This window comes from Gymnodraco acuticeps, unplaced genomic scaffold (assembly GCF_902827175.1).
Source record: "Gymnodraco acuticeps unplaced genomic scaffold, fGymAcu1.1, whole genome shotgun sequence".
In the NCBI taxonomy this organism is placed as follows: domain Eukaryota; kingdom Metazoa; phylum Chordata; class Actinopteri; order Perciformes; family Bathydraconidae; genus Gymnodraco; species Gymnodraco acuticeps.
This window is the reverse complement of record NW_022989805.1, coordinates 221,243-246,756: the sequence shown is the minus strand read 5'-3', so window position 1 is coordinate 246,756 and position 25,514 is coordinate 221,243. Positions and strand designations below refer to the sequence as shown.

The window sequence follows — 25,514 nt, the reverse complement described above, 5'->3', positions numbered from 1 at the left end:
TCCTTATGAAGTAAAGCAGCCTCCCTGTCTGTGTCCTCGCGCTGTCCTCACATCCCCGGACCCCCAGACTCGGAGGAGCACAGGGATGTCAGTATTGTTTATGAAGCAGGGTATAGAAAGTACATTATTGAAATGAAAATACTATTTATTTACTTTTACAAACAGTGAGCAGCTGGGCAGCTGCAGCATGTGTATTGCAGGACATGTGTAAGCGTGCAAGCGTCTTTGATTTGTAGAAAAGCGCTAGGCCTATACATCTAATGTATTATTATTATTATTAGGCCTATGTGTTGGACATGTGTGGTTGGACTCTGTCTCACAGGCAGGTTGCAGTGTAACTTCAGAGGAGACTGGGCCAATTGTACATTCTCAAACTGCACCACTTAGAACTAACTAAACAATGCAGAGATTATTTTTATATATTTTATTCAATAACCGTAAGAAATTCAACAGTATGAAGTGATTTGTAAATAGGAATACAGATTTGACTTAATGTTTTCATAAATATATTTTTCTCCCTGTTTGTCATGGGACTTATTTTGACCCTCTCAAAGAACCGGAATCGAGAACCGAAAATAACCGGAATCGAAAAGCATAACCGGAATCGTTAAAATCCAAACGATACCCAACCCTTTGTGTGATGCAGTAAAATCTTACCGCTCACTTACGTTAGCGGTGTCGTAAAAAACGTGGAAAAATACGATGGCGAAGAAGAAGATTCCAGTGGCCCCAATTTTTGTCCATTTTGGACAAGTGAAAAATGTATTCGGACAAGTAAATTGCCAAACTCACTTGTCCATGGACAAGTACTCTCTAAAAACTTTTTCTCACACTGATCAGGAGCATCACTTTCTAATGTTTATTGATATATTTAGAGGGAGGGGATCTAAAGTAATGCTTTAAAATTCAGATTAGATTAATGTCTACCATTTTCTTAAATTCATGGTAGTTTCAGTAACCATGGTAATTGAGGACACAAGTTATCTAAATGACTAATGTCATCTTTATGGCTTTCAGAAAGGACAGGAGACCGACAGGTGACTATCAAAGGACTAGCAGCAGCAGCATGATGATGATGATGATGATGTTAAATGTGTTGTTTTAGGAACATCCATTGCAAATACATGGAATTCAATAAACATTGAATAGCATATCATGCAGTTTGTCTGTGCCTTTTCCTCCGTGTTGTCCTGGTTTGCTGTGCTGCCTCCTAGTCGCCACCATGGTTTGCTGTGCTGCCTGGGGATGCTCAAATCGCTCAGAGAAAGGAGTACGAATGTACGGCTTCCCCACTGACACAGAGCGGAGGAAAAAATGGCTGGCTCAAGTCAGCAGGAGCAATTTCATGACCAACAGCAAACAAATATAATATATTTATATATAAATATTATATATTTAACACCTCTGACCCCCGACGCATGTGGCAGGGGTTACAGACCATCACAGACTTCAAACCCACCCGGGCCTCCCCCCCGTCCACTGACCCCTCTCTTCCAGATGAGCTTAATTATTTGTATGCTCGTTTTGACAGGGTCAATCATGAGGTAGCCACTAGGGCCACTCTCCCTGCAGACCATCTGCCCCTCACACTCTCCACCACAGATGTGCATGCTGAACTGAGCAGGACAAACACACGTAAGGCCGCTGGCCCCAGGGGCGTCGCCTGGGGTAGGCATCCGGGGCTTTAGCCCCGGATGTTTTTTCTTTAGCCCCGGACAAATTCTCCCTCAATAATGTAATACATTAACCTACTTTACCTATAGGACGGACGGCAGAATTGTAATTTCCCATGTTCAGTGAATGCAACACAGAGGCAAGGCGACGCCACCAGACCAATCAGACAGTTGCATGTAAATAAACGTGTTTTATTGGCTGACAGGTATGTACCTCTCCTCTGTGACAATGTTTAAACTATAAACTGTCAGCCCCGGACGCGGAGATTCTGAAGATGGACATTAGACATTTCTTTAATAAAAAAGACGGCAATTCTCAAGTGGTGGCTCACACAACAACCCCAGAGCCACCACCTGAGCCAGGTGAACAAGGTATGTACCTGTCAGTAAACTTACAAGTTATGCGAACATGTAAGCAAAGCATACATTATAGCTACGTTGACGTTACTTTGAATCGCGCGGGTAAGCTAAACCGTTAGCAAGTAGCTATAGCTAGCCAGATATATTAAATAAACACTTTGTCATACAATCTAAATGTTGTGTTTTTTAGCGTTTCTTGGTGATTTCAAAGAAAGCTCTCTGGGAAATGTTGACTTACGGCCCGTCCACACAGCAGCTTTACGGCCCGTCTACACTACAGGCGTCAAAAAATGCTTTCAACGCTTCGCCCATTCATTTGAATGGGGTGACGTAGGATATTTTCAAACTTCGCCGAACTGCATTGTGGGTAGCATGGCAAGGCGTTGCAAGCATCGCGAGCGTCTATCGGCGTCAAAAGTTGAACAATGTTCAACTTTTGAGGCTCGATGCTTGCTCGAAGCTGGCGTCAGCCAATCAAATCCCGTTTTTGCAATTCCCGCCAGTACAAGCGCTAGCCAATCAAACCGCGTGCAAGCTGGGAGAGCCAGACCGCAGTTCATTTCCTCATATTCCAAACGAGAAATTACGGTAGCAAATCACCCGGTTCTTTCCGACCAGAACTATTTACCGGGATACAAACCGGAGGAACCAGGCATGGAGGGAGGTGGCAGAGACAGTGGGTGAAACTGGTAGGTTTTCGCCTGTTTGGGGATTTTATATCCAGTTTACTTCGTTTTAACATTGCTATTGCTTTGTATGTCGGGGGCGGGAGATTCATGTGATTGGTTGTTGGTGCTCGCAAAAAATCGCCAAGCTTCAGACACGCCCAGCTTCAAGATTTTTCGATGCCTGTAGTGTAGACGGGCCGTTAGACGATTCTTCCACCGCTTCCAACGCTTCTCTGCCCATTGACTTTGAATGGGGATGACGTCACTTTTCCTCGCTTGTCGCCGAACTGCATTGTGGGGGAGCGAAGCGAAGATTTCCAGGATTTCCAGGATGTTCAGGATTCAAAAGTTGAGCAATGTTCAACTTTTGAAGCTGAGCTGGAAGCGTCAGCCAATCAAACCCGTTTATGCAAATCTGACAGTAGAAGCGCTAGCCAATCAAACCGCGTGTAAGCAGGGAGAGCCAGACCGCAGTTCATTTCCTCATATTCCAAACGAGAAATTACGGTAGCAAATCACCCGGTTCTTTACGACCAGAACTATTAACGGGATACAAACCGGAGGAGCCAGGCATGGAGGGAGGTGGCAGAGACAGTGGGTGAAACTGGTAGGTTTTCGCCTGTTTGGGGAGTTTATATATATATATATATATATATATATATATATTGCTCGCATAAAATCCCCTTTTTTTTGCTTTGTATGTCGGGGGCGGGAGATTCATGTGATTGGTTGTTGGTCGTGTTGCTCGCAAAAAAATCCCCAAGCTGTCAGACACGCCCAGCTCCAAGATTTTCAAGATTTGTTCAAAGCTGCTGTGTGGACGGGCCGTTACTGTCTGTGTTCGACATGAAGCTAGAAGCTACCTTACAGTAGTACACAGTTGATCCTGATTCCTGAGTCCTGTCAGTTAAAGTGTTTCATAGTTAGCTTAGCTAAGCATCAACCTAGCACTGAAATATATATGGATGTTATGTGACAGTATTTCTGAGAAAAAGTCATCTGAAATTGTGGCATAGTTGCCACTGCTTTACGTGTCGACAGCATGTTTGAACGTATTTGCAGCAGTACATGTGGCTGTTTGGCCACTGACGTTGCCATAACAACACCTGCATTTAAATGTGCAACCTCTTTTTGTGACAGATTTTGCATGAAAATATAATTCTTCTGATTGATATTTCCTATTGACAGCTAGTTTCTATGTGAACATTATGAGATGGACAGCCAGCTAACAAGCTTTTTATACAAATATTTCAGATCAAAGCCAATCCAGTGGGGCTCCTGAAAGGGGGAAGGGACACTATGCTCCCAAATATTAAGCCTTGACCCGCATCTTAAAATTGATATGATCAAAAAATGATCTGCATTGTCGGAGGCCTTTTTTCCTCATGATCATGTCAAATTGTAAAGCTTTCCTTAGTGTTGAATGCAGAAAGATGACTATATTAGAGTATTAAGTGAAAATGACTATATTAAAGTTTTAAGTGAATATATTAAGTGAATTACTCAAACTGCATTTGTATAGGAATGATTCTGTCCTATTGGCAGATAACTACTCTAACAGTGATATCTACAAGAGATGTCAATTTAACTATTTTGAATTGGTTAGTATTACATTTTGTGACAGTGTGGTGACACTCATTTTAATGAAGACAAATGTGTGTATCTTGAAATTCGTTTATTTGACAGAGCTGGAAACTGATTGACTTACATACTTGTTTGTGTTTACCTACACAGTCATCACAGATGAGCCAAACAGAGTAGAGGATGAAGAAAGGAGAACAGGAGAAAGGGACACACAAGAAGGAGATACAACAGACAAGAACAACAATGGAGACAACAATGAACAGGAACACCAGAACAGACAAGAGGCAATGGGTAACTGGGGAACTGATTTAGGGACTGCAGATACAAGTCAAGGCAAGTGAGACATCACTGCTTTCCATCCAGCATGTTTGGCCAGCAAAAGAGATCATTTCAACCGCAAACAGCAAGAGATGAGGGATTATTATTTCCTCCTTCCATCCCTTTTTTCTGTTTAATCTGATTACTAACAACTTCTAATAATTTGACATAGTTTATGATTTAATTGGAAAATGAAGTGTTTTTAAATAATAAACCCGTTTCTGATTCTTTGATTTTTGTTGACATATGGGTGTTGAGAGATGTATCCATAACTCTTAATGTTGCTCTCAAAGTGCACAAGATTGATGCTTTTAACTTCAGTATTTAAAAAAAGTCTTCCTGGGGGAGCATGGCCCGGCCCCCCCAGAGGAGGTGAGTTCCCCAAAAGAGCACTTTATCTCTGCTTATGTAACTCCGGTGTAGTGTCCCCTCGGCAACAGATCACTCAGAGCTGATTACTTTCCTGCATTTCAATGGACAGCATATAAAAAAGGACACGTAAACTGCATTGCTTAAGAGATCTTCTCATGCTATCTCTTTTACAAAATAAGTGTCCAGTCAACAACAAAACATCAGTGATCGTATAGTGGTAGTATATTTTTCACAAGCAATGTGAAACATTAAGCAGCGCGGTAGAGTTGCAGCATAATAGACCGTTCGTGATGGACTTTTAAAGGTAAGAAGACGTTTAAAGATTTATATTGCGGATATTATCAGAACATCTGAGTCAAATTAACATGTGTATTAAAGGATGTTAATGGATTATCCCTAAATCAGTATATTTAGGGAACGTTTACAGATAAGAGATTAAGCTAGGATACCGGATAAAGTTAGCAACACACGTTAACCACGAACAGCCTATTAATCCGTTCTCCTCATGTTATTTCAACCCAACGTTGTGGGATTAAAAGGGGCTTCTTAACGTGCTTTTATCCGGGGTGGAGGGAGTTACATATTAGTTAAATATAACATTGGGGCGTGTGATTGTAGTGGGTGGAGGTGGTGATATGAGGATATCCATCTTGGAGTTCAAGCTAGTATATTGTAGTTAACGTTACACAATAATAAGGAAGAGAGCTATTTGTGTGATACATCGCTATTGATATGGATTTAGAGTGCATATTTGAGACTTCTAAACAGTAAACAAAAACGTAACTTATGGGTGAGTGTTTTTATCAGTCATATATTGTCCTTGTGATTCTGTTGATTATTAGCTGTCTGTATTATGTTGCAGCTCAGCTGATTTTGGATTGATGGCAAAGGGAGAGGGACTTAAAGAGCCTGTGACAGCATCCCAACAACTGTTGTGCAATGAAATATTGGGCTACTAGTAATCTCGAACCGTCAGTTTAAAAAAGAAAAAGCGATACCGTTCCGTTAAATATCAATAATTTCGATCATCGCGGGGAAATTCCTTCGACTCATTTTGAAGTTTTGGGGCAAGGTGCCGGTACTCAGTAAAATGCCGGTACTCAGCCGCCGGCGGCACGTCATGACGCATGACAACAAATATGCCCAGCCGGCGGCCGGTGTTGTGCCGTAGATTGAAGCCCTGTTCGCGGGGAAGCGCAAACGTGACGTCGTCGCCTATATTGAGCGTTCGTCTAGTTTAATAAGCTTTTCTCTCTCTTTTGAATGATATATTTCCCATCAGATTAAACAGCAAACGGCTGAATACATAATGCGCATACAATTGCGAGGAGGCTCGTTTTAAGGACATTTTTCAGATCTGTCACAATCTTCGTATTGGAACAAACTTCCGTTTTTGAGTGCAGTCCCACTCTGCTATGTTCCTCCTTCCTACAGAACAGACAATGACAGGATAAGATGTCATTTGTCAGTATAGTCCTATTTCTTAAAACCTTCACTGTTGTTTAAGTGTCTGATACTTGATAACCACGAATAGTAAGCAATTATATGACAGTAATTATATAACATATATGATAATGTCAGACAATGTGTTATTTTCAATCAAGCCTAAAAGATAATGTGTTCAAACGGCCTTCACTCACTTTAATTGCTCCTTTGAATGTAATTTGAAGTGGCATTGAATGTTTTGAAAGGTGCCCTAAAATAAAGTGTATTATTGATCTTATATCTGAGCCTATATCACACTATTAATGTTCCTTATTTTAGACTAGGTTTTTCCTGGTGTCAATAGGGAAGATCTGTACTGTTCTCTACATAACATGTTCAGCAGAGCAGGTATTTCTCCTGCCAGATATGGCACCCCCCTACAACTTTGTCCAGTAGACTCACAACGTCACCAAAATCACACTGGTGTTGGCTGTTCCCTTCTCGTGAGTTCTCACAAAAGCATGTTACTCTGGGCCCAGCAGGTGAACAACTAAAGAGGGGCTTCCATATCCGGCAGACCAGGTGTTGTAGCTGCCGGATTTGGAAAATTATAGGGGGGGTTCCATATCCGGCAGCCAGCCACAACACCTTCTCTGCCGGATATGGAAGCCCCTCTTTACACCTTTACAGGTAGGAATATTACTTTGTTTGGGAATCGTTACCCTCGTGCTGAAAAAATTGCACTGATGTCTTGAGAGGATACAAATATATAAAAACTAACCTAATACTTTACGGAAAAATACTTTCTCTCTCAAATACTCAAAATGTAGACTTTTTTCAAACTTCTGAAAAAAAAGTTACATGTCAAGATTTTGACATCCAAAACATTTTGAGAGATTTGGATGATAATTGGAAATGCTTGCAGCCTGCAGTTTCTCTCACCACCACTGAGGGGTGCATTCTCTCCTCACAGTACATCACCACTGACGTATTACATTTTCAAATGTTGTAAAGTATATGTTCTAAACATGCATTCACCGCATTACATCTCCAGGACAACTGGGAAAACTATTCTATCAAAACAATATAAAAACACATTTGTGTGCAATGAGGTAACATGAACACAATGAAATTAAAATGATGTATTTATTGAACCAACAATGGACTTCACATGATACTAAAACAAATGAATGATTATAACAGAATCAGAGTGGATTCACAGTGCACAAACAGCAGCCTGTGACCTAAGGTTTTCATCGTCAAGGCTGCAGATCATTCAACAGGAACCCCAACACTTTAAGAACAAGCTGCTCGCAGACAGGGCGCTCTCTTGTGGCTGCACATGCTCTACATATTGAGAGATATATGTTAATAAAACAAAGGATGACACAAAATGTTTTGGGCAAATGTGGCATTGACTGACTGATTAACACAAGTCCATGAACATGACCATGAACACACTTACTGAGATGACCTTTTCTTTGGTAACATTAGGCTGTCTTTGGCTCTTTTCTGCTGTAACAATGTAAATGTACCCTCTGTGGGACTAATGAAGGTATTCTGATTCTCGACTCAAAACCACTGAGTAAATGGCTATACTGTATATTCTAATAATATATAAACAAATCAAACGTTCATACATCCTCCTGTCCTGGTGTGCTCCCCTTTATGCTTCCCTGCTCCCCTACACCACCCAGTGTTCAGGAGAATATTACAACAGATTAACAAATAAAACATACAGATAAAATGGCTGCAACAAAGATAACATGTATTTATGATCACTCACTGAAACTTGGCTGATACTCAAACAATATGTCAGCTTAAATGAGTCAAAGTTAACTCCTCTATTTGTGTTACACAGACGGGTCCAAATTCTGTTTCCCACCATCCCATAGAATACAAATATATAAAAGGAAATATATACATACTGTACATACACACCTTTACACCCACTTATATGCATGTGTGTGTGTATATATACACACATACACATACATACAGACACAAATATACATATACACACATTTAGAGGCAAGTGTAGTGCTTAAACAGAAAGTCATTATCGTGGGTGACTTCAATATTCATGTTGACAACATTAATGATAGCCTTACTATTGCATTTAACCCTCTATTAAACACATGTCAAATGCGTGATATACAAATCATTTGTGATTGATTAAACATTTTCCATAGCATGATTGATTTAATACATTTATTTACTCACTGAAAAACAATTAATGTTAAAAAGACGCACCTGCACCAACTGATCTGTACATTACTGAATGTATTTAACTTGAACCTCAAAGGTGGGGTAGGTAATTTTGGAGAAACCAGCTCGAGTGCGCTAGAACTTGAAAGTACACAGCCGTAAAAATCTGCCTCTTCCTTCAGACTTCCTCACAGAGCCCCTCCTCCAACACACACGAACGCGCACATGACCAATGAGGGCACGAGACAAGTTTGTGCACAGATGGAAGGCTGACAGGCAGGTAGGCCATCCAGTTACTTTAGCCGGCTCAGATGATTGGTCGTGCTTTTTACAGCGCCACGGCTTCCACTGATGATATTTTTGTATGTATTTATTGTCAAAGCATTTCATGTATTCATTGCTATCGGGATGTTAAGAGCATTCCATGGAATATAACAAGTGTTTCTGAAGTGAATTACCTACCCCACCTTTAAGTCCATAAAACATACAACGCTTAATCTGCACCTTGAGGGTTGGTTAAACTATTGACTATTAAAAACATTCTACTGCAGCTGGTTAAACAACATAATTCTTTCACACACACATACAGGTTTTGGGCCGAGGGCGACACCGTACTTCCGGTATTCACCATTTCACACGAGGTGCAAGCAGAATATCATAGTCTATTGCCTTAATCAATATCTAGTCAACTCTAAAATACCACATATATGCAATGGCATGATAATATTATTGTGACAAGTGGGGTATTCACCTGGTGTTTCCAGAAGATAGACGTAGATACTGCCAAAATCGACCGAAGGCCACTTTCGAGAGTCGTTTTTCCATACATCTGCAGGCAGTCTGTAAGGGCAATCCACACAGCTCTAGTTTACGCTGGTAACGACCTAGAGCACACCCCTCAAGTCCAGAGATGTAATCCGAAGACATGCAGCGATTTCTTCGGTCGTTAATTCAGAAAAAAAACCTAGTGCGCTCTGCCTGGCTACATTACCTAGCTGTTTATATTAGCACCTCCAGGATATTAGCACCTCCAGGAAAATGGCGTATTTATATATATATATGGCGCGCGTTGCATTGTGGGTAGCTCGTGACGTCACTGTGTGAAAGAATGCGTAGAATCAAAACTATGGGATGGGTTATATCTAGTGGTGCACGATAATTATCGGCCCGATAATTATCGGTCTGATATTAGGAATTATGACGTCATCCCGATAAACCCGATACAAGTATTAATAGCCCCGATAATATACAATATATGTTTTGGGTAAAAAAAATACTGCTGTGTGGGTGGATTGGGATGAGGGGCGCTTGTTTTTCACTCGGCTCCTCCCGTTTTGCCAGTACTGTGGTATTAGTGGTTTAGCAAGAGGGGAGTTTTTCACAAATCCAGCGCTCCCTAACTCATGCCTGGCTGTGACGTAAATGGTGTGCGGCCGTGAAGCCAGGACAGTAAACAAACATGTCGCCGGTAGTATGGGACTATTTCAAAGTTTCAGAGTTAGATAGTTCGCTTGCTATTTGTATTAACAAATGCAGAAGTTCCACGAGGAGGGAGAAAGGCAACGAGCTATAATACTTCCAACCTGATTAGTCACCTGAAACATCGCCATCGCTACGATGGTGTGTTAAAAGCGTACGAAGACGCCTGCGCTGCTAAACTAGCGGCAAATCCAAAGCCAGCTGCAAAGGCACCGGGGCTTTTACCTATCGACGAGGCTTTTGAAAAAGGCAAGAAGTTTGCCAGAGACGACCCCAGGGCTAAAACGATCTCTAACTTCATCATAGAAATGATGGCGCTTGACGAGAGTCAAAACTGTTCTTGGCTTAGTTTTGTTCATAGTAGTAACGCTCATGTCATTTGCTCACTACTAGTCTCTTTTTTACCACCAGGTGTGCAAAAACTACAGGTACATTTAATATATATATATATTATATTATTATCGGTTATCGGTATCGGTCTTGAGAAGCAGGAAGTTATCGGTATCGGTTTCAAAAAACCAATATTGTGCATCCCTAGTTATAACAAATACTCACAAAGTGGAAATGTCTCAATGAGTGGCCTGATTGACTCTGTTGAGAATTATCATCCAGAAATCTGCTGTTAAATGAAGAGGACATGATGTTCCATCTGCTGACGTGATGATGATGATGATGATGATGATGATGATGAGTCAGTATGAAGATCATTGGATGGTGCACTCTTTGTTTTTCAGTTTTTGTCTGGGTCTTTCGTTTTCTTTTTTTAGATCACTGTTTTCTTCGGCTAGTTTTCTTGCAGCCTCTTTATATTTCCATTCCATTTTTTCCAGTTCTTTTTCATAGTTTTCCTCCATTTCTTTTATCTTCTCCTGTTCTCTTCTCTTTCTATCTTCTTCTTTTCTTAGTTGTTCATGTTTTTCTTTCTCCTGCTCGTACTCTTCCTGCAACAACTGAAGTTTTGTTTGCTCCTCTTGTCGTCTCTTTTCATTTTCTTCTTGTTGTTTGATCCGAGCTGCTTCTCTCTCCTTCTCCCATTCTTCCTTTTGCTTTTCCATCTCTCTGTTTTTCTGCTCCAACACTTTTTTCTCCCAGTCCTTTCGTTGAATTTCTTCCTGCCTTTTCTTCTCAGTCTCCTCTTTCCTTCTCTTCTCCTCATCTCTCCTTCTCTCCTCTCGTTCCTTGTTGATATTTTCCTCCATTTCTTTAAGCTGTCTGGCTCTCTGCTCACTTTCGTCTCGCTCTTGTTTCATTCTTCTCTTCATTACTTCCATTTCCTCCTCGTGTTTTCGTTGCATCTCCTCCCTCTCTCTCTGCATTTCTTCTTCCTTCTCCTTCAGGATCTTCTCCATTTCCTTCTGTATGGCCGCCTCGGTCTCTTGAAACATCTCTGAGGTGAAGCAGCTGCCGCCATTTTCCTTCAGCATTTTGTTGGTCTTCTCCATCAGCTCTCTGACTTGCCTGCAGTCGCTCTGATCTCTGTTATTGAAGACTTGGTATCTCCCTCCACAGTCATTTATCAGTTTTTTCAAGAGGTCATTAGATTTTATGAAATTCTCTATTGTTTGATTCTTCAGATCGTCTCCTCTGGTGAATATAGGAATGATGAAATCTCCAGATCTCTTGCCAAAACATGTTTTGATCAGTTTCACAGTGTCTATGTCCTCCTTGGTAAATCGGCCGATCGGCAGCACGAGTAAGAACACATGAGGTCCAGGAGACGACAAGCTGATGCATTTCACAAGCTCCTCTTGAACTACATCATTGGACATTGCTGTGTCAAACAGACCGGGTGTGTCCACCACAGCGACAGGACGTCCATCAATCTCTCCTGTTGCTTTCGTGCTAAACCTGGTCACTGAATTTGAACTGACAGTTGATTCAAAATATTCTTTGCCCAAAATGGTGTTTCCAGTTGCACTCTTCCCACTGCCAGTCTTCCCAATCAGCACCATCCTGAGACACTCTCTGTTCTGACTTTCATCAACATCTCCCTCCTGACTTTTCTTTTTAACTTCCTGCAGTTCAGCTTTAAGTCTTCTGTTGGTGTTATCCAGCTCTACAACCTTCTCCATCTGAGCCTTGGTGAACATGTCCTTTGTAAAGCTCCTAGATCCTGTACCTCTCATCTCTTGCACAGCATCTAACAGCTCTGGGATCTGCTGCTGGTCCTTGATGTTGAGAACAACATGTCTTCCTCCACATCTCTGACGGAGCTCCTGGAGGTCCTTGTTCTCCTTTAGAAAGTTAACAACAGCTGGAGCTGTAGGATCTGACTCCACTGTGGACAGAATCAAGGTGAAGTCGTTGACCCGAGGGCTAAATGTGTTCTGGAGGGTCTCTAACTCTCCCTTGTCTTCATCAGTGAGGGGACCCACAGGTAGGACCAGGATGAAGGCATGGACGCCTTCAGGTTCACAGAGGGAGATACACCTGGATGATTCCTCCATCACTTCCTCCTGAGGTTTTCCACACATAGCAGGGAGCTCCACCAGGGAAACCCTTCGTCCCCACACCTCTCCTTGATGTTTAACACATGCTGAGGAGTTGGAGACTGAAGGAAGCTCTCTCAGACCTAAAATGGCCTCGGCTGCTGAAGTCTTCCCTGCTTCTCTCCTCTCACACAGAACCAGGTTTAAAGCTGGTTTGATGAGTTCAGACTTTGGTGCCATCATCAAACCTGCATCCTCAAACACATCACAGCTCACATGCTCTCCGTTGTTCTCCTTTGCAGTTTGACTCAAACGTGTTAACAGCTCTGAATGGTCAAGGTTCTGACTCGCATATCTGTTTCTACACATTCTGATCATGTCTTTTAATGCTGGCTGTTGCATAACATTTTCATTGAAACCTGAACTCCCCTCTTCTGGTGGTGATATTAATACCAGTGAATGATCGAATGATTGATCACCAAAGAGTTGCAGGACTCTGCAGAGTGTCAGTTTGTGGTTCTCAGTGAAGTACTCAGGCTGTAGAACCAGCAGGAACACATGAGGTCCAGGATCAGAGAGCCTCACACAGTTGTTTACATATTGTGAAAGTTTCCGTTGGGTGATGTTGGGATGCAGCAGATCTGGGGTGTTGATAAGGACTATTTCTTTTCCTTTTAACTGTCCACTGACTTTCAGAAACAGGTCTGGTTCTTTCTCAGTGTTGAACGCAGTGTCTCCAAGTATGAAGTTCCCCACTGAACTCCTCTCAGCCCAGCTGTTCCCCAGCAGAACTACCCTCAGCTCAGAAACTGAAAAGGAAAACACAGAATTAGAAAAACTACTCTTCAACCAAAAACTGAATTGGATAATTAACCAATGAAAGGGTAATATACTTAAAAGGTGGACTTGAATCAAAACTAGCAAAATCAACAGAGAGCTTGCATACATTAAATGGAGAAAAAATGATGGTGTACCCATAATCTAAGAAACTGTGATTTAAGATGTTGATTTACATTAAATAATTTTGACACAGTTCTGTTAAACTCACAGGAAGGTGGCAGTAATCCAAAACTGCTGCTCCGCTTCAAAGGTTGCAAATCTTCTGACACTAAAATAAATCAGAACATTCACAACATATTTCATGAATACTTGAGGAAGCATTGGTTGTTCTTTTTAAATGACGTCAATGTATATTAATGATCCACAATCAGAGATGGGGTCGTTACTCAAAAAAAGAAATATATTACTTTTTTTTAAAGTAATATATTACTTTACTTCGTTACTCTCTACATACTCTCTACACTCGTTACTTTACTCGTTTCTTTACATTACTTTTGCGTTACTCAGCAACAGCCTATAGCCAAAACTTAAAACGTAGGCCTACATGTGCACATATAACAATTACTATTGCAATAAGGAAGACATAACACAAGTTAATAAGGGGGAACATTCTAGTTGTTGCTGCTTGTTCGGAGTCTGCACTCACTCAACATCATCACTGTGGGTTCGGGGGTCTTTAGCTACTAGCTTCGTGTTAGCATGTTGCCTCTGCAGGTGCTTGGAGAGGTTTGATGTTGTTGTGTTTGCAGCAGAGCACCTCACCGTCACATTCCTGTCCTTTCTTCTGACACATTTAAAATAATGGGCATACCTCCACCCAGGGACGTGCACAGACATTTTGGGGGGCGGGTGCTCAAGTGAGAAAAAGGGCACTTCCCATAATCATTTATAAAAAAATGTTTTAAAACTAAAAGTTAAATATAGTTGCACATCTCTGACTTACTGACCAATTTACTTTTAATACCCTCACACTCACGCAATTGTTTAATACTCAGCAGAATTCTACAAAATAATCAGCTAACACAGAGACAATGGTCTTATTTAGTATTCACAATGCACAAGAGCAGACAACAAACTAGTACAATTAATAATTATTAAATGAGCAGCCAACAATCAAAATGATGAAGTTACTGTTTAAGGACAATACAGGCAAAAAGATCGTTTTTTCATGTACTTGTTATTTTGGTCTATTTTGCTATTTTCTTTCACTCTAATGGAAATAAAACTTCCAAGAAACACATATAAATGGTGTTCGTTTTACCATGTCTGAATTCATCTATAGATTTAAAGCTAATCTGCATTTAAACATAACATTTCCGGGGAAAATACTGACTTGACATAAGTAACTATCTGGGGAAGTTGTGAGGTGATATGTTTTTTAGTGTTATCCTTTTTACCTGCAATGCCTTGGTAACTGCATGCAAATGAGCACATTTTAATTTGGCCTATAGTTAACGCCTAATTTGCATATCAATGTGGCGATTGTGATGACATTATTAGATACACATTTTACTGTATTCACTTTAAGTGTCTCCCCTTAAGTACAGTACATTAGCCTGTATGCCCATGATACATTACCTTAGCTAAACCTTGAGCTAACTTATCCATTAGCTAGTAGCCTATACCTTAGTTAACTATATTTGTTATTGTCTTTTAGCTAATTAGCTGTAAACTCGAGACACTGGCAGTTTAGTAATTTGTTCATCACCAGTCACCTTCAAAATAAGCCAAGAAAAGCCGTGTAGAGGTATAACATACAGAGACATGTATATTGTATGACTTCATGTAATACTGTGTACCATATTGTTTGTGTAAGTAGCTGCGACTACTACTGTGTTCATTGGATAGCGCTGTAGCACATGATGGTGATGTCACTACCTGGGGTATAAGACCGTTGGAGTCACGCCCCCTCTCTCTCTGTCCTCAAGTCTCTTGACATGTGTGCATCTAATAAATAACGCCGAAATGAATGGCTAAACTTGAACTGTGGGAATAGTCACCTTTCTGCTGCAGAGAGACAAAATGTATAAGTCTAAATCTGCTAACAGGTTATGGGCCCAGATACGATGAATTATTCTACGGTTCGAAGCGCGAGTGCGATAACGAGGCGAGAAGATTGCCTGTTAGCATGGTTAGCATAGGAGTAGCTAGTTAGCCACGTGTTGAGCTAGTTTAGCATCGGAAGAACCGAGGGAAGCTAAAGCTAACAAGGACCTAAGCTAAGCTACTGAAGCTACAAACGCAAAAGCCATGACGAATAGAACCACAAGGAAGCAAGTGGCCCATGTTCGACGGGAAAGCAGAAGAGTATGAGCTCTGGGAAGAGAGGATGCTGTGTTGCATGCACGGAGTGGGATTGAAGGAGACCATCCTTCGAGCACCCACTGGAGAGATGACCGCGGCACTGAGGGCTCAAGATGACAAGTTCAATGGTGATGACAAGTTCAATGGTGATGCCTATTGTGAGTTAGCGCGTTACTGTAACGCAACTACCTTTTGCGGTAACTAATAACGTTACTAGTTACCTATTCCCATTCAGTAACGCCGTTATAGTTACTGTGATTTAAATGGGTGCGTTACTGCGTTACATTATGTGATCCAACTGAACCGAATCTCCCTGCGGATGTAACTTACAGGCGAATACAGCGATGTCCTCTCACAGCACCATGGGATAGTGAAAGTGACCAGAGAGGAGCGATGATTGGTTAACGCGGGGTAATTTCAGGGTAAGCCAATCAGAGACAGAGTTGGGCGGGTCTTGCCTTATGGGGAAAATACACAGACACACAAACACTTGCTAACACACACACACATACACGGCAACGCCCACCACCAGCACACACACAATGGCAGATTCAAGTATCAGCGAGAGCAGCAGCGCATTTACAACTTGGAGATATAACCACTATTTTCAATTTGTGGGGATAAAGGACGCAAAAAATATTACGGTCAAATGCAAACGTGTGCAGGACAGAAAGCATTGTCCACATCGAATAACAGCAATGCCAATCTCCTGAAGCACCTAACTAATGTACATGTACAAGTCGCCAAAGACCCCACCGGCAGTGACCCAGATGGAGCATCTAAACAGCCAAAAAACGATGGCCAGATGTGAGGTAAATTATTTCACTGTTAGTTTGTTTTTGTGAGGCTGAAAATAGTTTGTTTGTCTTCAGTGTCAGTCTGACAGTTTATTATTTATTTAATTGTTACTGCCAAAATAGTGTAGTTGTTGTTAATGTGTACACTGCCAAAAGAGTGTAGTTTTTATTTCATATTGCACTACAAGTGCACTACTTAGAACTTGATTGTTGAGTCTATAATAAAGATGCCTGTCAAAATGTCTAAACATATCTTTTGTGTTTTATTGTTCCACTACATTTCATAATGATAATTGCTACAATGATGGGGAGTTGTATTTTCTCTTACTGTGCCACAGAACAACACAACAACTTGTATTTGTATTGTTATTATTTTAAAAGTAAAGTAACTCGTTACTGGTTACTTTTATAATTTAGTAACTAATAAAGTAAGTAGTTACTTTTTTGAGAGCAGTAACTATAACTATTACTAATTACTTTTTAAAAGTAACTTGCCCAACACTGATGGTGGCACACGGTCACACTGAAGTAACGTTGGGACAGTTCAAGGCGAAGTTGAGGAACTTCGAGGCCTCAGAAGATTTAGCCCCAGCCTCAGACGAGACGAGCGAGAGGGTGCTGAGGGTCCAAGCAGCAACAAAGAGAAAGCCCGCCAAACGATTCATCCCCGATGGCGGCGGAGAACACATCGGCACATGTTGGCGATGCGGAGAGAAAGGCCATCGAAAAGATGACTGCAGAAAGAAAGTCTGGTGTAGCTTTTGTAAAAGCAAAGGGCACACAGACAAAGCGTGCACAAAGAAGGACCGCGGTGATGCCGCTCGGTGTGCGAGCATGCCAGATGGTACCGGAGAAGCTGCGGGAGGAGATGACTACACCCTCAAAGTGCGAGCTGAAGAGACCAGCCTACAGAGACCCACAGAAAAGGATTAATCGTGGACACGGGAGCGTCGTCCCACATCATCAACGATAAGAACAAATTCAAGATTTTTGACAGCACCTTCAAGCCGGAGAGACACAGCATGGAATTGGCAGACGGGAGGCGCACCTTCGGGGTGGCGCACGGCAGAGGAGAAGCAGAGATGTGTCTGATAGACAGCGAGGGACGACGGTGTAATGTGACCCTGAAGAACGCACTATACATCCCATCGTACCCCCAAGAACTATTTTCCGTGAAGTCTGCTACAGCTAACGGAGCCAAGGTGTTCTTCGACGAAGGTAAAGATGTTCTGATGTTACCGGATGGTACCAAGTTTGACATTTATGTATGTAAGAAGATGTACTATTTGCAAACATAGTGTGATGTTGAAGATAAATGTCATGTCAGCCATGATATCCAAATGTGGCATTAGATTATGTGTCACTGTAATTATGAGGATGTTTTAAAGCTGCAGGATGTAACTGTGGGTTTGCATATTAAGGGTACAAAGCGTAAGCCTGATAAAGATTGTACAGTATGCATAGAGGGAAAGTTTACCCAAACGAGAAACAGAGATCCGACCGATAAAGCAAACACACCACTTGAGTTGGTGAACACTGATCTAGCTGGTCCAGTTAATAACGAGTCCATAAATGGCTTCAAGTATACGCACTCATTTACAGATGTGTGTACAGGGGCAGTGTTTGTTTATTTCCTGAAAGAGAAGAGTGATGCAGTTCAAGCCACTGAGAAGTATCTGGCAGATGTAGCTCCCTATGGGACGGTGAAATGCATTAGATCAGATAATGGGACTGAGTTCACTAGTAAGGAGTTTCAGACACTATGGAGAAAGAACAAGATCAGACATGAGACGTCTTGTCCCCACATCAAAACGGGACAGCTGAAAGAGAAGGGTGCACTCTTTTTGAAATGGCCAGATGTATGCTTATTGACAGTGATCTACCTAAATACCTTTGGCACTATGTCATTCAGGAAGCAGCACATACCAGAAACCGGTGTTTTAATAAGCACACGGGCACTACGCCATATTCAGCACTGACAGGGAAGAAGTGTAACTTAGCTAGGATGTATAAGTTTGGAGCAGTGTGTTATGCGTACCAGCAGGACAGGGGAAAATTAGATACTAGGTGTGAGAAAGGACGTTTTGTAGGGCATGACAAGGGAAGCCCCGCCTATCTAGTTTACTACCCCGACAAAGAGAAGGTGCAGAAGCACAGACTAGTAAAGTTTATCACCAGCACAACTTGTGATAGCGAGACTCAGACACAGAGGCTAGAACAGGATTCGGAGGAAGACTGTGAAGAGGGAGTAAAGGCCCCACAGCCTAGTGTACTGAGCACAGATGTACAGACTAACGGTCCACAGTCGGCACCAGATGATGATGGCGAACAGCATCCTAGGGTGGCGTCACATGCCTCAGACAGTGGGAGATATCCCAGTAGGGAGCGCAAACCCCCAGAGTACTCGAGAGATTATACTCAGGAAGATAGTGATGAAGATGATAAAACACTCACTAGTGTAGATTATTGTTAGAGCAGTTTGCGGTGTACCTCTGACCTTTAAAGAGGCCATGACATCGACCGAGTCAGAAAACTGGGGAAAAGCGATGGATGAGGAAATTAAGTCTCTTAAAGACAATCAGACTTTTACCCTGACAAAATTGCCAGAGGGCAGGAAAACAGTGGGAGGTAAATGGGTCTATTCAGTTAAGGGAGACGTTGACGGACACGACAAGTAGAAAGCTAGGTTTGTAGCGAAAGGATACAGTCAGAGGGCGGGATAGATTACGGGGAAACGTTCTCACCAACAGCAAACCTGACCTGACGTGTATTAATGCAGAAGGCAGCCCAAGAAGATTTGCTTTGACACCAGATGGATGTAAAGACGGCCTACCTGCATGCTCCCATCGATCACGACATTTACATGGAACAACCTGAGGGTTATGTAAAGGAGGGAGGAAAGCTAGTGTGTAAGATAGAGAAGTACATTTACGGCCTGAAGCAGTCAGGGCGAAATTGGAATACGATGTTGCATGAATGCTTAACAGATGACAATTTCACACAGAACCCGGCAGACCACTGCGTGTACTCCAAGGAGTCTAAAGAGGGGAAAGTAATAATTGCTATCTGGGTCGATGATCTTATCATCGCAGCCAGCAACACCAAGATTTTAGAGAAAGTGAAAAACATGCTTTCCACAACATTTAAAATGAAGGATTTGGGGAGATTAAATAATTTTCTGGGCATGGATTTCAGTCAGTCTGACGGCTGTGTGAAAGTGTCACAAATGAGGTATGTGGAAAAGATACTGGAACGTTGTGACATGCAGGAGTGTAGGGTAAGAGAAACACCATGTGACCAAAAGTTAGACTACACTGAAGATGCACCTAAAATGGTGGATGTGAAGAAATACAGAGAGACTGTCGGCAGCCTTATTTATTTGACTACCTGTACACGTCCAGACCTATGTTTCGTGGTAAGCAAGTTATCACAACATTTTGCTGAACCGACAGATGAGCATTGGGTTACAGTAAAACATGTTTTGCGTTATCTCAGGGGTACTGCAGACAAACAGCTTTGTTTCAGAAAGAGCAGCGAGAAACTAGGCCTACGGGCTTATAGTGACGCTGATTGGGCTGCAGATAAAACAGATAGACGCAGTATGACAGGGTATTGTGTGAGCATGAGTAAGGACAGCTCAATAGTCTCTTGGAAAACAGCCTACAGTAGCGCTTTCCACATGTGAAGCTGAGTATATGGCTCTAGCTCTAACAATACAGGAGTGTATTTACTTGGAACAGCTACTGGAAGGTATAGATTAGGGATGTACATCTCCATCACTGAGGCCGATGCGATGCGCATCTCGATACGTTGCCACAATATGTACATTAACGATACATTTGAAACACCAGGCGATACGATACGATTCACCCCTGTTGCGATACAGTTCGATACGATTTGATTCAACATTATGCGATTCGGGGCGATACGATTCAACACGATGCAAAATAATGATACTTCAATATGGTACGACAGAGGATTTCTGTTTGATTCCTTATATGCAGCAAATCATACATTAACAAAAAAGTGCTTTACATATTTGGTACTGCACATCCCATCATGCCGTTTATTTGTTTACCTTTAAAAGCTCTCCAGAGTACAATTGTATAACACCTCACAGTTAAACAATTTAAGGATGCATTGCTCATGATTAACAATGTGCAAATAACAGCTACCATAGAGCAATGCCCATACAGCTGCCAGCCTGATGTGCTGAACACTCATTCATAGGCTCACTCACCAGAGAGCAGAAAGCAGTGGGCAGGGGCGGCGGGTGCTGTAGGCTAGGGAAGGCTAAGCCTTCCCAAATATTTGTGTAACTGCATCCTGGTAAAATACAAATATAATGTCTGTGTCTTTGACATTAGCGCTGCCAGCCACCTGTGCCCTGTACTACGAAGCCAGTTCAACAGACCCTGGATATGTTTGAGTAACAAACAAACTAACAAACGAGATCTCGCTAAACGGTCCTACGACGCTGGTTATCAACTCGGTAAATCAAGCCAGGGTTTCTCTCTCCAGCTGAGAGCGCGTTCACGTGAAAGGGGCGGGGTTAGCTACATTTGACCAATCACAAACAGGGACAAGTGTACTGACAGCGCAGCGTCATAATTCATTAATGAAAAGTAAACTAATATTAGACAAATATGAACTTTAAACATCCATGATGACTTAAACATATAATCCAGGATACAAGCCACATAGTTGCACCTGCAAGGAGAATACAGAACAACTGGTTAATAAATAAACTACCGAGTGTTTGAAAGCGTATCGTTTTATGATATCACTGCCCCATTTTAAGACACGAGCAGTTGCGTGGCGTGGGGAAAAATGTAGGGGAAGCTCATTTTTTGGGCGGGGGGGGGGGGGGAGGGTGGTCAATAACGTAACCAGATGAGTGATTACAGCGCCCGGTATCATTTTACACACATTTGTATCACACAGATGCAGGACTTGCACACGCCTGTTATCTAACCGACAGGTCCGCACACACTCTCCCGCTGAAACTCTCTCCTTATTAATTTAAGCATTTGACTTATTAATGTATGCAGACAATCACACAATCTATGTGATTTTTGGATTTACCGTGCCTCTCAATTGCCCGTGACAGGTTGGCAAGGTCGATGAATCCTGAAGTTGCCCAAGGATTGTTCAGGGAGCACGAATCCTTGTCAAAAACAAGACATGGCCAGCAAATTAGACGCTGAAGTTTAGCGCTTCCAGTTAGCCACTCCGTGCGGACATAATTATCCTCATTGAACGTCCGATTCTCTCCCTTTTTCCTCTGTGTACACACAGCTCGAGTGCGGGCATTGGCCTGTCATCTGATTTAATTTGTAGTTGCTGCTGTAGCGGAAGTTTAGTAAAGTTATGTTTGATTAAGTACGCCAAATCTCCACCCTCCATAATGCTTCATTTGCTTGATAATTTCTAACGGCGGTGATGACAGTTACAGTATTAAAACTGATGTTGATGTGATTTGATTGGATGGCAGTGTCCAATCAAATCGCCAGCCGCCAGCTGCCTCTGAAGGGAAGCAAGATTCGGCTGGCCTCCTCTCGCAACAGTGAGTGCAATCTAGTGTTTCACCATAACATCTAGAGGGGCGCTGTTTGTTTCACTCTTTGTAAAGTACTCAATGAGAATGGGGGAGAGCCGGCCGGCAGCAACACACAGCAAAGGAGAATTATCTAAACAAAACAAAGTGTTTTTATTTATTTATTTAAATTATAACTACAATCCGAAAAACCAGGGGAAGCCTGGCTTCCCTCGGCCTCCGGGAGAAAACGCCACTGGACACTCGTGGATCTGACTTTAATTACATTTGTGTCGAGTGTTTTGTCAACATAATGTGTTGCTTAAAATAATACTTCTGCATACAGTCTGTGACACTGTGAGTGTTGCACGGCCAGATACGGCAGATAAGGAAATATATGATATATTATGATCGATGATCTGATTGATGATGTAATATGAATGATAAGTGCGACACGTCGGCGTCTTCTCTGCATACGGCAGTTTAAACTGTATTTCCTTTATCCTGTAATATGACTTGAGAGATTTAAACTCCGCACAGAGTTGATCTCTTTTCTATAGACAGGTAAAACAAGTTATTTAGCCTTCCCAAACCTGAGCCTCACGCGCCGCCTATGGCAGTGGGTTCAATATGAACAATAAAAAATACAAATAACCTTTCACAAACAGCTCTTTCATAACTGCTTACAGTAAGTAAGACATTTCAACTATTGTTGGCCGTCACAGGCTGCTGTAAACTAAACTAAACACCGCTCTCTCTGACAGAACACCTCACTGAGTGATTGAACTTTCATGTTTCTCTTTTCAGCCGCAGACCCCATGTCGCCTCTTTATGTGCGTCGCTAAGTTCCTCGTACTACTTGTGTACTTTAAAGCGGCTCGGCATCGTTTACAATTTGCGAGCGATTTTGTTGACCGTCTTTCTTGAACAATCCGAAGTGTTGCCAAACGTTTGATTTGTAGGTATTTTTCGGTGCGCTGTGTTTCTCTTTCTCCTCGACTTCCGTGTGTGTTGATAACTGAGACTCTCGGCCTCCGTAGTGCGAAGCAAAGATCAAAGATCGTCTCTGCAGAGTGCTGACAGGATGAGGGGATATTATATGAATGAATCGCTTTTTACCGATGCAAAGACGCTGCAATCGATGCATCGCGAGTTCAACCCAAACTGTAGCCGATGTGCACTCTTTCAACCGGTGCACTCGCATCTTTAACGTTTATGCCGGTGCACCGATGCGAATCGGTGAATCTTAACATCGCTAGTATAGATGCATACGTGTATAAGAAAACAGTTGTAAACGAGGACAATCAGGGGACAATAGCCCTTGCTCAAAATCCTGTGTGTAGACAAAGGTGTAAACACGTGGATATTAAATACCACTTCATAAGGTCCACCATAAGGCAGGGAAAGATGTCACTGGTTTATTGTCCTACAGATGAAATGGTTGCAGATGTGATGACCAAGCCTGTCTCCAAACTGAAGCTGAGGAAATTTGAAGGGATCATGTTTGGGGTGTAAAATGTGTAGAAAAAGCCCACATTTGAATCATTTGTACCATGTTTTTGCTTTGTTAATTAAATATGAACAGGTAAACAGTAAGCACATAATTCATACTGGGAGTGTTGAGGTATAGCATACAGAGACATGTATATTGTATGACTCCATGTAATACTGTGTACCATATTGTTTGTGTAAGTAGCTGCGACTACTACTGTGTTCATTGGATAGCGCTGTAGCACATGATGGTGATGTCACTACCTGGGGTATAAGACCGTTGGAGTCACGCCCCCTCTCTCTCTGTCCTCAAGTCTCTTGACATGTGTGCATCTAATAAATAACGCTGTGATGAATGGCTAAACTTGAACTGTGAGAATAGTCACCTTTCTGCTGCAGAGAGACAAGATGTATAAGTCTAAATCTGCTAACAAGCCGGCATATGTTTATTATTTATTATATTTTTGGAAAGGGAAACTGTGCGCAAACAGCAGTAGATATATATTCATTTATAAAAATAAAAAATGAGGGGGGGGGGGGGGAGGGCACTTTCTCTGGAGGAAGAAAAGGGGCAGGGGATCAAGTCCACTTTGATGTCTATGTGTGCACGTGCCTGCCTCCACCCCTCAAAAGTTATAGCTGAGTCTCAGTCTGCAGCTCAACCCCTGTGACAGCTGCATGTGGACAAGTCGCACAAATGTTACGGAAATATAAACCTGTGCCGGAAATCCCTCTAGTGACTTGAAATATTTAAAATGTTAAACGTTAGACCTATCACATTTACCAGTCTTATCTACCCATCTTATCTACCCCTGGAACTAGCTAAACTAGTTATACATGTTTATTATTTACTGTCGTGTCAGGTGACTCATTACTGGATCAGCGAGCTGCATGAGACACAGACGGGCTGTCAGGAGAGAGAGAGAGAGAGAGAGAGAGAGAGAGAGAGAGAGAGAGAGAGAGAGAGAGAGAGAGAGAGAGAGAGAGAGAGAGAGAGAGAGAGAGAGAGAGAGAGAGAGAGAGAGAGAGAGGCTCCGTGCATTAAACCCGCCGTGTTATTATCCAAAGTTACTGTAAACTTCTGAATAATGTAGTAACTACTAGTCTAGTCTGTCAAAGGGAGAATCTAGTAATTTTTTCGAGCAATGTTAGAAACTGTAGTGTTATTACTGAATGTATAACAGTAACGCGTTTTTTCGTAACTTCGTCACCGACAAATGTAATGTTATATAACATTACATTAATTAAGTAATGTAACACGTTACTGTAATATTACAGTAACGGGTTACTTTGTTACACGCAACTCTGTCCTCAATAACACATTCTGAACTCACCTGTTGATGCTGTCGCCATAATGTCACTGCAGGAACAAATCTACTTCAGCTGGAAACCAAATGCTCGGTTAAAGAACCTAGGGAGAGTTTGAAAATAGTTTTGGTGTTAATAAAACAAAACATGCTCTTAACAATCTTTGTTTTAGAGACAATTATATTTTTCGAATATTGTGAAACAATGACTTTGTCTAAACTACTCTATGTTTCTATAAACTGTATATAAGTGAAAAGAAGTTTGTTATAATCATTAGCTTTGACGATGAGTTTGCTTTTAAAAGGAAATCATCTACCAATCTGTTTTAGTTTCTATAGTGGTGATGTTAGTGGTACAAAGTGAATGTATTACCAGTGGCGCACCGTGGGGCTTTAGACAGTACACAGTCTTTACACGTCTCTGTTCCAGCCAACGCAGCCATAATCGAGTAATGCGCACATTATGCCAAACAGTCTCTCCCAACATTGATCAATGAAGTAATCTAGTATTAAACTTATGTCATTGTGCACTCTCAGGTCGCTCTAAAACTATGAGAATAGTAATGTACTCACCCGTCACTTGTAAATAATGTCCATGCTACGCAGTTTGAGTTTGACTGCGTGATTTGCATTGCGGAAGCGCGAGATGGTCGACCAGGACAGGTAAATACGGCAACCCAATAGGACATTTGATACAGTGGCGTTTCGCAGAGCAGAAAAAAA

At 41.9% G+C, this 25,514-nt stretch overlaps 1 protein-coding gene across 4 annotated transcripts; it reads right to left on the bottom strand.

Annotated features, from left to right (window-relative positions):
• Positions 1-1,064: 1,064 nt before the first annotated feature.
• On the bottom strand, positions 1,065-25,452 carry LOC117553562 (GTPase IMAP family member 8-like). Of its 4 annotated transcripts, none has more exons than XM_034227569.1 (5): positions 25,365-25,452; positions 24,819-24,895; positions 13,565-13,624; positions 10,748-13,325; positions 1,065-1,087 (listed from the first exon to the last, which is right to left on the bottom strand). In XM_034227569.1, the coding sequence occupies exons 2-4, from the start codon at positions 24,835-24,837 to the stop codon at positions 10,792-10,794; spliced, it is 2,613 nt and encodes an 870-aa protein (XP_034083460.1). In that variant the 5' UTR covers positions 24,838-24,895; positions 25,365-25,452; the 3' UTR covers positions 1,065-1,087; positions 10,748-10,791. The 4 variants fall into 4 exon arrangements, with proteins under 4 accessions (XP_034083460.1, XP_034083473.1, XP_034083466.1 ...); XM_034227582.1 differs by lacking the exon at positions 1,065-1,087 and having other exon boundaries at positions 10,439-12,061; positions 12,137-13,325; XM_034227560.1 differs by lacking the exon at positions 1,065-1,087 and having other exon boundaries at positions 10,440-13,325.
• Between the last annotated feature and the right edge of the window lie 62 nt (positions 25,453-25,514).

Coding starts and splice junctions, on each gene's coding strand:
- LOC117553562 (XM_034227569.1), bottom strand. Junction 13,326..13,564: donor TGGATTACTGCCACCTTCCT/GTGAGTTTAACA, acceptor TTTCCTTTTCAG/TTTCTGAGCTGAGGGTAGTT.